General features: G+C 34.0%; 1 protein-coding gene across 1 annotated transcript in view; it reads left to right on the top strand.

Moving 5' to 3' along the window:
* Window positions 1–17,758, top strand: part of LOC113100738 (ubiquitin domain-containing protein 2-like) — a 35,793-nt gene extending 18,035 nt beyond the window's left edge. The window contains exon 2 of the mRNA XM_026265328.1: window positions 17,360–17,758. Coding sequence (XP_026121113.1) covers window positions 17,360–17,670 — 311 coding nt within the window. The 3' untranslated portion in view covers window positions 17,671–17,758. The remainder of the gene's footprint in view (window positions 1–17,359) is intronic.
* The last annotated feature ends 1,507 nt before the right edge of the window (window positions 17,759–19,265 follow it).

A 19,265-nucleotide genomic window follows, 5' to 3' on the forward strand; every position in this document is an offset into this window, starting at 1 on the left:
GTTTAGGATACCTTAAATGGTGTGGCCATAGAGATTTATTAAAGTAACATAAAAAATACAATAGTTATTTTACTATATCTTTAAAATTTTTAATTCCAACTCTTCATAATTTTTTATATACGTAGAAGTCATCATTTGAAGGAAGCACAGTAAGTTTCATAGCTTTATCATTTTCAAGAGCCAGCATAAAATTAAAACTATCATAACATATAAATCAAGCTTGCAATTCTTAGTACCAATAATGGCCACCAGATGGAGCTATAGGATCACTTTTAAATAATTATTGTAGAAACAAGTATGATTTAAATCATTTATAGAAATCTTTCAAAGAAAAATAATATGAATTTTATGTATTTTACTGATAAAATGACCCTCACTTTATTAGAATAACAAGCTGAAGTATTGTGGACTGTATATTAAGAATTATTCTTTATAGGCTTTATGGACAGATAAGTTTTGAGTGACTCTTGAAGGTTCAGCACCACATCCTCTTTTACCAGTTTAAAGAATGTATCTTACAGTACAGGTGCGAATGAATTTTGAATGGCTTGAATGGTTTTGTCGTGGTGATTTTTTGAAATAACAGTAAAAAAGTAACCAGTAAATGTCTTTTATTTTTTTAAGTGCAGCTTCTAAACACTTCAAAAAAATGTACACATAGAAGACAAGTCATTCTGAGGAAATATGCATAGTTTCATGACTATACAACACTATATGGATGATAGAAAATTAAAAAACTATCATACATCTGATGTCACTCTGTCCCTCTGTCACTGTGGGTAATGTGTGTGTGTGTGTGTGTGTGTGTGTTAAGTGAATTAGGTGTGAAACTATCAGGGAGCATTTAGTCTCCATCGCCAACATTTTACAGAACTGCCACTTTCCTGGAGTCTCAGAATTACAATGTGTCAGGTTCTGAGAAATCAAAGATTCCAAAAAATGATTTAATTAGAATACCATGAAGTATTGTGAAATACTATATATTAAGACTTTATATATAGGCTTTATGAACAGATTAGAGTGACTCGTGAAGGACCACCACCACCTCCTCTTGTCCGATGGTTTGAGGAATATATCTTCCAGAATCCGGGATTAAGATTTAGGAGCTCATTTTTATTCCACCTCCTTTCCTGAAAGTCTGTCTTGCAGAATTGACTAAAAATTAATCTTCACATTAATTCCTAATTATTTTGCAATTATTTTTGTCAGTTCTTCTTGACCTGTTTTTTTTTTTTTCTTCTTCTTTTCTGACCTCATGACCCAGTCAGCATTTTTGTACAATGGTCAAGTCTTAACTTATCCATTTCTGCATTGTATTTGTGTTTGATATTTCTCATGGGTATTTCATAATTTACGACTTTGAGTTAAAACAGTTTGAGTTAAAACTCTTTTTTAGCGCATTTCATCTGTAAAAGAAAACATGCCTAATGATTCTGCACACATGAATATAAGGAGTTTTTCTCTTCCAGCTTTCATGGACTATTGTATAGCACTCATAAATGATTAAATAAAAAATAATGGTAGTTATTAAGATTGATATGGTTTGGAATTGGTAAAATGTGCTTGGAAAAAAATCACAATAAAAATGTTTAAGTTTGGAATATTAACTCACATGAATGAATGCTATATAAATATTGTTCATGTTAACATAATGTTTATAAATGAAATCTTATCGTAAAGTGTTACTAAATATATATATATATATATATATATATATATATATATATATATATATATATATATATATATATATATATATTGTTCTGTGAATGTGATTTTAAAGTCTAGATGATTCGGATTAACCCTTTAACTGCCATATCCTTTAAAACCTCACTGCCAGAGGGATATTGTGAATGCATGTGCCCGCTGGACACAGTTTACCTGATGCCACCGGGGTGGCGATGGCATTGGTGGCTTGAGCCCGCCATCGCTTCTTGCAGCTATATTTATTATTATTTTTATTTTTTATTAAACCTTCCGGGGGTTTTGGGGGGCCTTAACATGCTCAAAAACTCTTGAAAATTGGCACACACATTGGAATCTGCGGCCATCAGGACGCCACAGAGACTGGGACCCGGGTGTGGCACAGAGGCTCTACAGCGCCCCCTGGAACACCGTCAGAAATCTTGAACCATAGCTCACACACGCTTGCATGTATTTATATGAAACTCAGTACACTTATAGATCTCATTGAGCTGAACAACTTTCGCGCTCTATGTCATAGGCTCCGCCCAACAGGAAGTCAGCTATTCAGGGCTGTTTAAAAAAAGCATGCTCTGGAATTTGATATACTTGTCATAGGTTTTTTACTTGATTGCCACGAAACTCGGTCAACATGATCTCAAGACATTGGGGATAAAAAATTGCCAGGGGATTTTTGATATCTCAAACGGTTTGCTCGTGGCGAGGCGTTGAAATTATTGCAATAAATGAGAAACAGGAAATGCCTAATAACATCCACATACATTGCCTGAGTTTGATCAAAGTTCATCGGTTTGTTCACTGTATGATACCGATCGTATATATGTGACTATTAAGAGTCAACGTTATAGCGCCACCAACTGGCAGCAGGAAGTGTGTCATTTTCAAAATGCTTTGAATTCAGCATCTTATTTTTACTCGATTTGCTGCAAATTTCATCAGAATAATGACAAAACACGGCCGATGAAAATCTGTTGTGGGGATATTGATATCTAATATAGTGTTGCCATGGCAACGTGTCAAACTTGAATATTCTGCTATGGTGAGTTTGAGGCAGATAACAAGCTCAGATTTACATGAAAGTCAAAACACATATCGGTATTATTGATAGCTAGACAATGGCAAAAGTTCATAAGAGGGCGTGGAAGAGGCACTCTATAGCGCCACCTTTTGTCAAAAGTGGGGGGGTTAGTTTTAGTTACAGACACCAAACTCAGTACAAAAATTGGTATTATGAAGACGGACAACTTTCTAATTCACAGTCATCAGCTACGATCAACAGGAAGTCGGCTATTTTGATTTGAATGTGGATTGTTTTTTACATTTAGCTGTGAATTAATGCATACTGCTCAGAGGAGAGTAACACTATACACACCAAACTTTGTCTACATGTTGAAAAAACATTGAGGAACTTAAATTGTGAATGGGTTTTGGATAGCTTGGATGGTTTTGTCGTGGTGATTTTTTTAAATGACAGTAAAGATGGAATTATTAATTTTCCTGCATTTTTAAATTCCAGACACTTCAAAACCTTTTTTCATACAGAAAATAAAGTTATTCTGAGTAAATATGCATAGTTTCATGACTTTACAACACTGTATGGATAACAGAAAATTAAAAAACTGTCAGAAATCTCATCTCACTCTGTCCATCTGTTTGAGTGTGTGTGCTTAGACTTCCATTGTCTGAGAGAAAATGCGCCCCTACAGGTTCAATTCCCGGACTAAAAAAGGGAGGAGACTCTCTTTTGGTTTCACTTTTAAATCGGTTAAAATACAAATAAATACTTGGATTTAATTCACACTGACAAGCTAAACCAACATATATGATTATTATCAGGTCAGGGCTCATTAATAATTGATGTGTGGTCAGTGATACGTGAGAAACACGAGAGATGAATCACTGCTCTGAGCAGGAGCGTGTGGAATGATGAGCTCAGAAAAAAACGAGTTTATTCTTGTTTTATAGCTATTAAAAATAAAGTATTGCAGCGATATCACACAATTCACCAATTAGAGCATACCAAGAGCTAAATTAATATGTTTTTGAACTGTTTGTGTGAAAATGAAATATTCGCGGCTGCCTATCTGAAATTACTGCCTCCGATCAGCACGCACAGTGTCACAAGTTCAAAACTAACGAATTTATTCTTGTTTAAGAGCTTTTTAAAATTAATTATTGCCATAAATGCACACAATACACCCATTATAACACAACACGAGCTAAATACAGGTGTTTGTGACCCGTTTATGTGCGCAAGACTATTTGTAAGCGCGACTGGCAGAATAACATATATCTCTCGAGCTGCAGGATTCTGCCTTTCGTCGTAAGAACGAACACATCACGGACAAGATTATTTCAAAATACATAATAGCTTGGCGAATATAAACGAAAACAGCCACGTGAACATAAACTGTTGAGAAATAAATCTGAAGTGGATCTACTGGATTTTAATATTATATCTTAATCTATATTTAATTAAATCAATTACATTTTATTTTACATTTGATTTGTCCATTTCTGCATCTAAACGCCTAAAAACCTAAAACATGCTCTATTATACTATTGTTAGCAATTTCTTTATCGTCAAATTTATCTGGTGTACATACTTTTATTTTTATAATAAACTTGTTTGTTAGATTATACACAGTTACAGTGGTCTATAATAAATATTGACAGGTTTTATTCAAGCTGTTTAGAATGATTGCCGTAGGCTAATTTTTTTAAATGTAAATCCAAAAAAAAAAAAAAAATTACATTTTGTATAATTTCATAGTTTATGCATTATAGTTATAAAAACAAATAAATTTAGAAATCTTAGGCCTTATCCTTTTCTGACAGTTTTAGGGATTTTTAAAAATCCTAAAAAACCTTATTTGTGCTGCAAATAATTTAAAATTAATTTGATACTGACCTCTGACATCCTGCGACATGATATTTATTTGAATTTACATAATCTCATGGATGTAACAGTAAAACTGTTCAGCTCACAGATCAAGACTAAGCTCTAATGCAAGCAGAACTTTCACAAATGCTTGTAGGTCAATAAAATCATTACAAAACACTTACAAATCATTTAAGGGATTTGATAACACTGTAAAATAATGTCTAATTTGTTAACATTAGCAAATGCATTGATAACACTTTATAATAACTGCACTCATTAGTAAATAGTCAGTTCATGCTTTATAAAGCCTTGTCCCAATATAAATAGTCAGTAGTAAGCAGTTTATAAATACAGCTATAAATAGCTTGTTCTTGGTTTATAAGCACATTTATTAAAAAGGAGAGTAAAGGGTCAGTTATCTTCCTATGAAAAATAAAAAAAATAAAAATAAACAAACAACAACACAGATTGATACAGAACTCAGAAATGTTATTGTGGATTTATGATAAACTCAGCCTGTAAATGAATTCATTCTCCTCCAAGAAGACACAAGTAGTTCACACCAAATTTTTTAACATGAAGCCAATATACTGAAGATGTTAAATTTTGAATGGGTTTAGGATACCTTAAATGGTGTGGCCATAGAGATTTATTAAAGTAACATAAAAAAATACAATAGTTATTTTACTATATCTTTAAATTTTTAATTCCAACTCTTCATTTTTTTTATATACGTAGAAGTCATCATTTGAAGGAAGTACAGTAAGTTTCATAGCTTTATCATTTTCAAGAGCCAGCATAAAATTAAAACTATCATAACATATAAATCAAGCTTGCAATTATTAGTACCAATAATGGCCACCAGATGGAGCTATAGGATTACTTTTAAATAATGATTGTAGAAACAAGTATGATTTAAATCATTTATAGAAATCTTTCAAAGAAAAATAATATGAATTTTATGTATTTTACTGATAAAATGACCCTCACTTAATTAGAATAACAAGCTGAAGTATTGTGAACTGTATATTAAGAATAATTCTTTATAGGCTTTACGGACAGATACATTTTGAGTGACTCTTGAAGGTTTAGCACCACATCCTCTTTTAGCACTGTTTAAAGAATGTATCTTACAGAACAGGTGTGGATGAATTTTGAATAGCTTGAATGGTTTTGTCGTGGTGATTTTTTTAAATAACAGTAAAAAAGGAACCAGTAAATGTCTTTTATTTTTTTAAGTGCAGCTTCTAAACACTTCAAAAAAATTTACACATAGAAGACAGGTCATTCTGAGGAAATATGCATAGTTTCATGACTATACAACACTATATGGATGATTGAAAATTAAAAAACTATCATACATCTGATGTCACTCTTTCACTGTGGGTAATGTGTGTGTGTGTGTGTGTGTGTGTTAAGTGAATTAGGTGTGAAACTATCAGGGAGCATTTAGTCTCCAGTGCCAACATTTTACAGAACTGCCACTTTCCTGGAGTCTCAGAATTACAATGTGTCAGGTTCTGAGAAATCAAAGATTCCAAAAAATTATTTAATTAGAATACCATGAAGTATTGTGAAATACTATATATTAACACTTTATATATAGGCTTTATGAACAGATTAGAGTGACTTGTGAAGGACCAGAACCACCTCCTCTTGTTCGATGGTTTGAGGAATATATCTTCCAGAATCCGGGATTAAGATTTAGGAGCTCATTTTTATTCCACCTCCTTTCCTGAAAGTCTGTCTTGCAGAATTGACTAAAAATTAATCTTCACATTAATTCCTAATTATTTTGCAATTATTTTTGTCAGTTCTTCTTGACCTGTTTTTTTTTTTTTTCTTCTTCTTCTTTTCGGACCTCATGACCCAGTCAGCATTTTTGTACAATGGTCAAGTCTTAACTTATCCATTTCTGTATTGCATTTGTGTTTGATATTTCTCATGGGTATTTCATAATTTTCGACTGAGTAAAACAGTTTGAGTTAAAACTCTTTTTTAGCGCATTTCATCTGTAAAAGAAAACATGCCTAATAATTCTGCACATGAATATAAGGAGTTTTTCTCTTCCAGCTTTCCTGGACTATTGTATAGCACTCATAAATGATTAAATAAAAAATAATGGTAGTTATTAAGATTGATATGGTTTGGAATTGGTAAAATGTGCTTGGAAAAAAATCACAATAAAACAATGTTTTAATGTTTAAGTTTGGAATATTAACTGACATGAATGAATGCTATATAAATATTGTTCATGTTAACATAATGTTTATAAATGAAATCTTATTGTAAAGTGTTACTAAGTATACATATATATATATATATACAGTATTGTTCAAAATAATAGCAGTACAATGTGACTAACCAGAATAATCAAGGTTTTTCGTATATTTTTTTATTGCTACGTGGCAAACAAGTTACCAGTAGGTTCAGTAGATTCTCAGAAAACAAATGAGACCCAGCATTCATGATATGCACGCTCTTAAGGCTGTGCAATTGGGCAATTAGTTGAATTAGATGAAAGGGGTGTGTTCAAAAAAATAGCAGTGTGGCATTCAATCACTGAGGTCATCAATTTTGTGAAGAAACAGGTGTGAATCAGGTGGCCCCTATTTAAGGATGAAGCCAACACTTGTTGAACATGCATTTGAAAGCTGAGGAAAATGGGTCGTTCAAGACATTGTTCAGAAGAACAGCGTACTTTGATTAAAAAGTTGATTAGAGAGGGGAAAACCTATAAAGAGGTGCAAAAAATGATAGGCTGTTCAGCTAAAATGATCTCCAATGCCTTAAAATGGAGAGCAAAACCAGAGAGACGTGGAAGAAAACGGAAGACAACCATCAAAATGGATAGAAGAATAACCAGAATGGCAAAGGCTCAGCCAATGATCACATCCAGGATGATCAAAGACAGTCTGGAGTTACCTGTAAGTACTGTGACAGTTAGAAGACGTCTGTGTGAAGCTAATCTATTTTCAAGAATCCCCCGCAAAGTCCCTCTGTTAAAAAAAAGGCATGTGCAGAAGAGGTTACAATTTGCCAAAGAACACATCAACTGGCCAACATGGCATGTTCTTATCAAGACGGACAATTTTCTAATTCACAGTCATAAGCTACGACCAACAGGAAGTCAGCTATTTTGATTTGAATATGTATTTTTGGGCAAATTCGGCTGTGAATTAATGCATACTCCTCACAGGGGAAGTGCACTATACACACCAAACTTTGTCTACATGTTGAAAAAACATTGAGGAACTTAAATTGCGAATGGATTTTGGATAGCTTGAACGGTTTTGCCGTGGTGATTTTTTTGAAATAACAGTAAAAAGGAAAACATTAATTGTCTAGTATTTTTAAATTGCAGCTTCCAAACATTTCAAAACCATTTTTTATTTAGAGAACATGCGATTCTGAGGAAATATGCATAGTTTCATGACTTTACAACACTGTATGATTAAAATAAAATTATAAAACTGTCAGACATCTGATCTCACTCTCTGGCATTCTCTCTGTGTGAGGGAAAGGAGGGGGAGGGGAGGGGTGAAACTAAAATTTTGTGTCAAAATTAACACTGATCTATAGCATGTTAAATGGTGGTTGCCTGTCTATGAATGGTACACCCTTCTATTTCACGTGTATTTAACATGTATTTAACACGTGAAATACACGTTAAATACGCGCTGATTTTTCACGTGTAAACAACACGTATTTAACTCGTTAAATATGTGTTGTTTACACGTGAAAAAATTTTGACACAAAATTTTAATTTAGTTTTAGTCTTAGTCTTTTGACTATAATTCTTTTTAGTTTTAGTCAAGTTTTAGTCATCTGATTTGTTTTCATTTTAGTCTTATTTTAGTCGACTAAAATTGCTTGGTATTTTAGTCGACTAAAATACCAAGCAATTTTAGTCGACTAAAATACCAAGCAATTTTAGTCGACTAAAATAAGACTAAAATGAAAACAAATCAGATGACTAAAACTTGACTAAAACTAAAAAGAATTATTAAAAAAATAAGACTAAAATCAATAACAGATTTACTAGACAATTTTTTACAGCTGGTATAGGAAACAAACTTAACCAAAATATATAAAACACAAATTCAACTTTATTTCAACACAACTGTCTTTATTTCGATTCAAGCTTTTATGCAGTAACAAACACTGTCATGATAATGTAAACAATAACTAGCTGCCAACTGACCATCAATAAAAGAAAAATAAAATTAGGTCCAGGACCTTTAAGCTTACAGCTGAGCTGAACAATAAGTGCATACATTTAAAGTAAATATTTAATAAGTTGGGTGGATAAAAAAAGTAACGATTTTATAAGGTATTCATTTGTCTAGCAATATTGTATGTTTTAAATACTACAATATTGCTAGATTAGTACGTATAATGATAGGATGTGAACATTCACGTTTCACATGACTAATATAGAAATATTTGTGATATTGTCAACAAGTAGAACATTATAAAATATACTAAACATTAGTGTCACAGGTTAGCCTGGTGACTATATAAACTTGGACTTTAAAACATATACCCATTTCACTGAAACTGTGCATTGCCGGCATCATTAACATCTGTGTACACCTCAGGAAAGTTTTATGGAGTTGTTGTTTTATTTAATCTAAAGTTTGTTGCATCTGTGTTAGTCATAGTTTTCAAATCTTGATAGTTTTCCTTAAAGTTTGCTATCATTTTTCTAAAAATAACAGAATGCCAGGACACTTAATAATTCATAGGATAATTACCTTTATTTTTCACATATTTTCCACAAACCTTTTTGCAGTTAAACTTCCAGGTTCACCCTCTGTACGACCAAACCCATAATCCAGGTCAATCTGTCTTTTTAAAGCAATAGCCACATCACTTCCTGTGGAAGATACCATTTTGGTGTGATGTCAGAGGGGGATGGTATTTAGGAAAATCTTCTTTTGCCATTTGATTAGTTGTTCAGCTCTGTCTCTGTTAATGGTTGTTGTTTTACCTGTTTGCAAGGTTTGATTGTTGTGTTGGGTGTTTATATTATTTAATTTGATCACTCAAAGACTAAAACATTTGTACGTAGTTGGTATGCTCTATAGGCGGGGCTTCAGCCTATAAATAGGCTGTATGACTGAAAGAAGTTCAGTTCTGATTGTGGACTCTAATGCTGAGCAGTGTTGCAAACTTGGGCCGTTTGGTTTAGCCAAAATTAGCACATTGTTGCTGTTTTCTTTTCTTTTTGTACAGTTTGTTTATTTTTGTTTTCTCTTTTGCACTGAAAATATTTTTGCACCTTCCAATAAAACAACGTTTTTGGATTTGCATCAACTTTTTGTACAGCACGTCATTTCCCTTTTCCACTCCAACTGGTCGGCCTCCCTACAATTAGTATTAATCAAATGTATGTATCATAATATTATGTATTAGTATTGTGCTCTCATCTAACTTGAAGAAGGGGCTATTTTACAGTACTTTTCAGTTCGTAATATTTAATGCTACAACATCTACGCACTGCAGTCTTCCAATTTTGCTTAGCTCAATAAACAAAAGAACATCGTTGTGAAATTACATTTGAGAAAATGTGCAGGTGGCTCGTCTGTAAATGTCTTTTCAAATCGGTTGTGTTCTTGCCACGAATGAGCGCTCCGCGTGCTTTACACTTTGTTTTGTTTTGTTCGTCGTCAAACGTGAAGTGAGCTGTGGACATTTTGTCGCTCTTTTATTCATCACCTCTTCGAATGCCGACTTCCCGGGAGCTCATTTAAAAACTGAAAACCTTCGCTTCACGTCTCAATAAGTCAGGCTCGGATTGGTTCTCTTCTCTCATGCAGTCTCGCCTGTTCCGTTTTGCCGGTTCTTTTGTTGATTGCTCGCATCTCTCCCGTCTGCTGATTTGATTTTCGTCACAGTCAATTTTCGTCTCGTCCTTTATTCGTTGACGATAATGTCAATCAATTTAGTCATAGTTTTAGTCTCCATCAGTGCCTTCTTTTTTAGTTTTCGTTTCGTTTTCGTCCGCAAAAATATATTCGTGACGAAAATAATGACGAAAATATTTAGTCAACGAAAATATTTAGTCAACGAAATTAACACTGCCATAGATCAGCTTATTCAGCCTTATTATTTTGTCTTTTTTTTTTCTTTTTTGTATAGCCTATAGAAATAATATATTTAAGTTTCAGTTTTATGAAATATTTATTTTTTAATAAATATAAATTAAAATTTTGTGGTGATAGTATAAAGTTTATAAAAGTTACACTATTTTGTAATGAAACAGGACGTTTTGTTTAGCTCTTGACTCACCGAACTATACTATATATAGTGTCCCTTCTTTATTTTTCAGTAATGTGTGATAACTTAAAATATGTCAGTACTATTAAAATAAGATCAAATTGAATGGTATTTAGGAGATTTAGACAACCATGTCATAGCTGTTATCATAGCCTAGGCTTTTTATTAAAAAAAGAAAACAGCAAGGGACCATGGAAAAAGACTGTTGCAGGTGTATTTTTTTTATGGTATTATTTATTTATTTATTTTTCAGCGGGGCAACTCAAGAAGGTTGGGCACACAAGTACTGTGGCTCTTTTGCCCCATGGCCAAGATGGCCAAGCCAACATCAAAGTTAGCTCACTAACTTTTAATTCTAGTTTTATATACTATGCTATATATAATCACATTTAAAATAAGAAAAAATGTTCTTCTCTTTTAAAAGAAGAGAATGGTGTGTTTTATAAGGTCGATTAACTTAAATGTTGAATACTTTTTTGAATGAATGAATGAATGAATTGCTTTAGTGGCCTGATGTCATTATATAATTATTTATTTCCATATTCTTTAACCCCTGGAGTCTGAGTGGGTTTTGGGGGACTGGAGATATTTTGGCATCCCCCAGACATTGGTGTTTTTTCATTATCCTAAAACGTATTAATGGCTAAAGTCTGAATATCCATAAATATGCGAGCGGCATGATTGTGATTGTACATGTCTGTAATTTCGAGACGGCAGCATTTATGACAAGTTTTAAAGTTGTTAAAAGTTGTTTAAAATATGTTTAAAACGTGTTTTATAAGCTCAATAAACATAATTATTGGTTGAATACACCATTAAAATGTATGACAAATGATTTGCTTTGGTTCAGTGACATGTCTGTAACCGCGATGTGTTTAATATGTTTGATGAACTTGTTTAAAATATATGTTCCGCTTTAGTAACACGTTGTCATATATAATTTTTTTTATTTTTTCATATTCTTTAAAACAGAAATAAGTCTCTTTTTAATTTGATATGTTCATTTATATGTCCGCTTGTTTATGATTTAACAAAATACAAATTTGTATAGTTGCATGAATATTACACTGATATAACAAGGTACATGTGGTTTATGATGAAATTTATTGAGTAGTCATAATTCAGGCAGTTAGCAACCGGGAAAATGATGCTAAGATAGAACCGTGCATTCCTAACCGGGAGCGCTTACAGCCCGCAATGTCGTGTTCATAGATGACCAACGGATAATGCGGTGGCAAAACGTCGATTTAATGGACCCAGAATTGTTTTTCTGAAATCCTATACATAGCAAGCTGAATTTTCAACTGGATGTCGTTGTCTTTTCAAAATAAAAGTGTTTTTCATACAAAACAGTCTGGCGATGATTGCGCAATAGATGCATCGATATTAAGGCAAGTTTATCTATATAGCACATTTCGTACACAATGGTAATTCACAAAGTGCTTTTCATAAAATAAAGTAAAAAAATCATGAAGAAAAATAATAACAAAAATAAAACAAGCAATTTTAAAACTTTTAAAATGATTAAAACATTTAAAAACAGTTAGAAAATGATTTTACATAAAAGTAGTAACTAAAGGCATACTCCCCTTGTTTTGTGTGAACCCTTGGTATTTCTAACTGACTTGATCCTAGTGATCTGAGTGCTCTGTTAGGTTTATATTCAGTGAACATATCTGCAATATATTTCGGTCCTAGGTCATTTAGTGACTTATATACGAGTAAAAGTACTTTAAAATCAATCCTAAATGTAACTGGAAGCCAGTGTAAGGACCTGAGGACTGACTGGTGTGATATGGTCAGATTTTCTGGTTCTAGTCAGTAACCTGGCACCATTACAATAGTCCACCCTGCTGGTGATAAAGGCATGAACAAGTTTCTCCAAGTCTTGACTGGAAACAAAACATGTAATTGTAAGTTGTTAATGTAAGTTTTTTATATGATAGTATGCTGATTTAGTTACTGCTTTGACATGACTACTGAAACTAAGGTCTGTCTCCAGAATCACACCAAGATTCCTGACTTGATTTTTAGTTGTTTGACCCCTAGAGTCAAGGTATGCATTCACCTTGAAAACTTCATCTGTTTCCAAATGCAATGACTTCAGTTTTTTCCTTATTTAACTGAAGATAGTTCTGGCACATCCAACTATTAATTTAATCAATGCATTGGCAGAGGGAGTCAATGGGGCTGTAGTCATTTGGAGATAAGGCTAGGTAAATCTGGGTATCATCAGCATAGCTGTGATAGGCAATTTGGTTCTTTCTCATTATTTGACTTAGTTTTATTAAGTCATATAAAACGTCGCGGCATACTTTATGAATATAGTGTTAAAATATCTATATCGCCAGATAAAATAAAACGGCATATCATAGTTTATGAATATAGTCACTAACAGCGGATAAAATACAGATGCATGTTTTATTACAGGAATGAAATGTAATATGGTTTAAAGACACCATAACATCATAGACTGTAAAAAATTAGACCATATTCTTGGTTCTCTTCAATTATATATTTTTTTCCCCAATCCTGGTAAAATTTCTATTTTTAGTGATAACTAAAACTATTGTAAATGTTTTGTTTTATATTGTTTGCGAATGTATAATGTCTTTATATTCATTAAAAGAAGAAAATAAGACTTGGAGATGAATGAATTTGTGTACACATGCATGAGAGTGAGAGAGAGAGGGAGAGATGTATGTGCGTACACACGCATGAGAGGGAGAGAGAGAGGGAGAGATGAATGCAATGTAATAACCGTGCCATGTGGTCCACAGATGTGCCTTCAGATAGAGAGCGCTATGGATAACATTGACGAATCACCGACAATAACCCAGAAAAAAACACAGTCACATCGTATAGATAGTTCACATGTTTTAACACAAAAGGTAGAGTGTAAAGAGATGGTGTGATTTATTAATTTTCAGATCAGATTGAATCATCAGGTCACTGACAGTTGACATCAGTTTATGTTAAACAAGCACCAAACTTTGCTTGCCCAAGACAGCGATCTGGTTAATATGCATAAACAATTTAATACATTTACATCGCTGTGTACAAGCGATGGCTTGAACACATCAAATTGCATTTATAAAGGTGACTGTGTGAAAGAAATCGGTGTTGAGTGACCGCTAGGTGTGTCATCCTTGTTCTATGAATGGATCTGTTCAATATGTGGAAAACTGAGCAGGGTTGCGCGTGTCATCATAAATCCGTGAGCACAAGAGATGCTAGATGCGGACCAACGGGAATTCATAGCTGGAACCGTCAGAAAACTGTCAAAAACATGCTACTCCTGCATGAGATACAATGGTTTTAATTAACAACGTCTTTAAAAAAATTATGATTTTGTAGTAAATTCAGTCGAGAGTGAACTGTGGCGTGCAAACACACACACACACACACACACAAGGATATTTTTTATAACCGTTTCATTTATAACCTTTTAAAAGAACAGAATTTTTTTCAACCTTAGTTAAATTGCTTTAGATTATGTATATTATATAAAGGATAGAATATAAAGAACTGCATGTTTTTCAACTTTAGCTCTGCTGTACTGTGATATGAAAAGGAGGGGGGTGTCAGACAGTGAGAACGCTCTCTCTCTCTTTTGAGATAAGGGGTAAGTTCATTCAGAGAGAGTCCGACAGATGGAGCTGCGAGCCCATTTCACAAGCTGTAGGTTCTGTCTAAAATAAGCCAATTTTATTCACCTAAAACAATTGGTTTTAGTAAGCTTTTAATTCTTTTAAAGGACAGAATGTTTTTTCAACCTTAGTTAAATTGCTTTAGATTATGTATATTATATAAATCATATAAAGAACGGCATGTTTTCAACTTTAACATAATTAATTATATAAATTATATAAATTATAGAATGTGTTATATATAAATGTGAAATAACTGAATGTCACACACATGAAATAACCGATCCCATTTATATACTACTCAGGAATGTAATGGGAGGGGGAAAAGCCATATAACCACACACGCACACACAAAACCCATATAACTGGGACAAAGTTCAAACAACCGGCAAAAAACATCTGTCAAAACCACATGATCGATGCAGGGGAGGGTTCATATACCATAAAACCACCCGTCAAAACTATGATTTAGGACTAACTAGGTCAATAGGGCAAAAGCTTCTGTCAAAACCAAATGATCGATGTGTGGGAAGGAGTCAATAGGTTAACCCATGAACTAATTCGGAAAGTTCTACCCATCCATCATAAGGTCACCGGAAGTTCAACCTGTCTAAAGGTCAAAGGTCAAAGTCGTAAATCATCTTGACAGAAGCTATAGTATAAGCACTACTAATGTTGTGTGATTATTCCTTAAATTATGTTCGTTTCATTTTAATAGTAGTAGGCTTCCTACATTCTGCAGAACAATAGGCTAGTAATAGATTTCTGGCAAATACTTTTGCTTTGACGGGTTTACCTTTACAGTTCTGTGCATGTGATACTACAGTCTATGATGTGATGTGAGGTTAGTTTTACTCAAATCAAACGGTCAGATGCTCATGAAGTGACTCTCAGTGCAGTTCTGGAGATTTTGTTCATGTGTTCACGTCTTTATTTAGTGAGAGGTAAGAAGCTGAAATCACAGTGTGTTTAATGGATGAAGATGCCACAGTGTGTTTAATGGATGAAGATGCGCTTCTGCTCCATTCATTAACACAGACATACAGAACATGCAGGAATCATATTTAAATAGACTTTTCCGGCTTAATATTTGTAGATATTAATCCATATCATGATTTGATGTGAGTGCAATGGCCTACTTTTGATAATTAATTTAAAATTTGACAAATTCCGTGACACCCAACGTTAAACTGTAAATCCAGTTTTTATGACTGGATTCCGCGATTCTGTCTGCGTTTTCTGCATCGTGGAAATCATAGGGCCCTACAGTAGACCTCTGCCTGCTGTTCACCCAACACCTTAAATACCAGTATTGCAGCCTCCGGGGTGGTTGCGGATGCCGCCATGTTCACCCAGACAACACGCGATGGGAGGGGGAACAAAATCAAGGAGGTGGGGGCGAGCACAGCACAGAAAAGACTAACAAGCAAAGTGGCGGAATCAGAATTAAATATAAACAATATATCGATATATACGATATGTCAAAATCCATATCATGTTTAAAAAATATCTCGATATATTTTAAATATCGAGATATCGCCCACCCCTACACCATAGCCACCAGATGCAGTCTGTATCCAGATCAGAGGGTCACTGCAGTCACCCGGATCCAGTACGTATCCAGACCAGATGGTGGATCAGCAACTAGAAAGAACTAGAGCCCCAGATACAGATCCCCTGTCTCAAATGACAACCAGGACAAGACCAGAGGAAACAAAAGATTCTTCTGCACAATCTGACTTTGCTGCAGCTTGGAATTGAACTACTGGTTTCGTCTGGTCAGAGGAGAACTGGACCACCAACTGAGCCTGGTTTATCCCAAGGTTTTTTTCTCCATTCTGTCACCGATTGAGTTTCGGTTCCTTGCCGCTGTTGCCTCTGGCTTGCTTAGTTGGGGACACTTCATCTACAGCGATATCGTTGACTTGATTGCAAATAATTGCACAGACACTATTTAAACTGTACAGAGATGACATCACTGAATTCAATGATGAACTGCCTTTAATTGTTATTTTGCATTATTGACACACTGTTTTCCTAATGAATGTTGTTCAGTTGCTTTGACGCAATGTATTTTGTTTAAAGTGCTATATAAATAAAGGTGACTTGACTTGAGGTTGAGGTTGGTGAAGGGCAGAAACTGCATTTTGACCAATAATAGCTCATGTCCTTCCCCGGCTTGGTGCCAAAAGTCTTCTTGCCCTCGTAAGACGTGTGTGGCTGTTGTCCTAGTGTCTTTATCAGATAGTGTTGGACAGTTTGCTTATGTTAATCCTACAAGATCCAATCCAAATGTAGCAAACCTTAGTACACTATTTTGGTCAGAGAGATATGTGGAATGTGCTGTCCACTACACTAGCATTTTATAAACGTCACAAGAACTGTGACACTATATACAGTGCTTTTAAAGGGATAGTTAACCCAAAAAATGACAATTATGTCATTAATCACTCACCCTCATGTCATTCCAAACCCGTAAGAGCTCCGTTCATCTTCGAAACACAGTTTAAGATATTTTAGTCCGAGAGCTTCCTGTCCCTCCATTGAAAGTGTGTGTACAGTATACTGTCCATTTCCAGAAAGGTAATAAAAACAGCTCTCGGACTAAATTTTAAATATCTTAAACTGTGTTCCGAAGATGAACGGAGGTCTTTTGGGTTTGGAACGACATGAGGGTGAGTCATTAAGGACATAATTTTCATTTTTGAGTGAACTATCCCATTAAGGTTAAAGAGATTTCAGGCATTCACATTTAGATAATTTGCTTTATTACATCATTGGGTACATATTGGTGTTACATATGCTATTGAATCTTGACCTTTTTGTCTCTGTTTTACAGTTGCTCTGGGGCGAAACCAGCCCCTGAAGAGAGAGAAGCCCAAATGGAAGAGCGACTACCCAATGACCGATGGGCAGCTGCGCAGCAAGCGTGATGAATTCTGGGATACAGCACCAGCTTTTGAAGGCCGCAAGGAAATTTGGGATGCACTTAAGGTGGCTGCCCAGGCCTTTGAAAGCAATGACCATGAGCTTGCTCAAGCCATAATTGATGGTGCCAGCATAACATTACCACATGGTAAGAGGCGTGTGCTTTTTACCGCCATGAGGGCTGCCGCTTCTGCGTCTGTAAAGTGCATTTGCAGCTTTTGACCGCTGAGTGGCGCTTTAAACACAAGTTATCAAACAAGCGCATCACAGCACATTTTCGCAAATAGACGTCAGTTTTGCCTCGCTGATGTGTTACATTTGAGGGCTTCAGTCACGGAAAATGAAAGAAAAAGACTATAGTTAAAATATTTTATATATTTAAAATGTAATATTTGCAGTTGAAAGTTTGGTACTTATGAAGTTATGTGCATTTATTAGAACGAATTCAAGCAGGATAAATGTCAAGCCTGAACCTGTGATTATATTTTCTCTAAGCTACGTGGTATTAAACCATATTTTAGATTTGATACATTTAAAATGTGTGCAGTATTATTTATATTATATGAATTATGTGTTATATAATTCATAAGAAATTGTGGTTTACTTTGCATCTGAGCATTAAAAGTGATAGCCTATTTTAGGGGGGTAGGTTACATGGATTAATATGCAATGTCAATATTTTCATATATTATGCCTATATTTTAATTTATATTTTAAAATTCCTTTTATAAAACAAGCATTTTTTGTTATTCGTTACTTGTCCTTTATTTTGACAGATAACTTCTTGGAAAAAAGACATTTGTCTGTAAACTGATTAAGAAATTGTTGCATGTTTAAACGTGAAGCGCTGTATAATTTCGTTCACATTAATTATGCGTAATTAGCCTAAAACAAGAAACAAATAAATTAAACCTGCACAATTTAGCTAAATCTTTGAAACTCTTAAGAATGGACGGATTAATAAACCGTCCTCATGATTAAACTCAAGTTCTAATCAACAATAATCAACAAATTGCACACGATGTAAAAAAGAGCTTCATTAACTGACAAGAAAGAAGAATTTTTTTTCAGTAAGCTAGGCCCTATGTGTTCAGTAAGCTTGTTTCAGTAAGCTATGTGTTTTCAAGGTTTCAAGGTTTTATTGAATGCTATCTCTCTACAAGTGCAAAGTAATGCATTCTTAGTCAGTCTTTTATTTTGTAATTTTAAGAGCAATAAACATATATTGCAATGCTAAGGAATTCATGTTTTTTTTCATTCAGATATGTAATTCAACATGTATAAATTGTTAGTAGTCAATTAATGGGGAGATAATCGAAATCGAATCGGTCCGAAAAAAATAATCGTTAGATTAATCGATGCATCGAAAAAATTATCGCTAGATTAATCGTTTAAAAAATAATCGTTTATCCCGGCCCTATCACTTACAGAAAACAATATATTGATTTAAAATTTCTAAGACACTTTTTGTTGGTAAAAGTCATATGCGAGTAGGTGTCAACTATAATGAATATCATTGTGATTTACACCGGAGAAGACAAAGGCCTGCATAATGAGCTGTTCAGTCAGCTTGTGCCACTGAGAGGGAAGAGTTACAAGAAAGAAAGTGAGGACAAATTAAATCTATATAATTTTATGTGTGTAGTTTATTAAGAATATATTTAATTATCCCACAACATAATTTGATATCCACTTGGGGGAGCATTTAAACAGTTTATTAGGAACAATCAAAGCTGACTTTCAAACTAAATTTTTGCATCATTACTCCAGTCACCCAATCCTTCAGAAATCCTTTTAAACAATCTTATTTTCTACAA

This window comes from Carassius auratus, unplaced genomic scaffold (assembly GCF_003368295.1).
Source record: "Carassius auratus strain Wakin unplaced genomic scaffold, ASM336829v1 scaf_tig00217339, whole genome shotgun sequence".
NCBI classification, from domain to species: domain Eukaryota; kingdom Metazoa; phylum Chordata; class Actinopteri; order Cypriniformes; family Cyprinidae; genus Carassius; species Carassius auratus.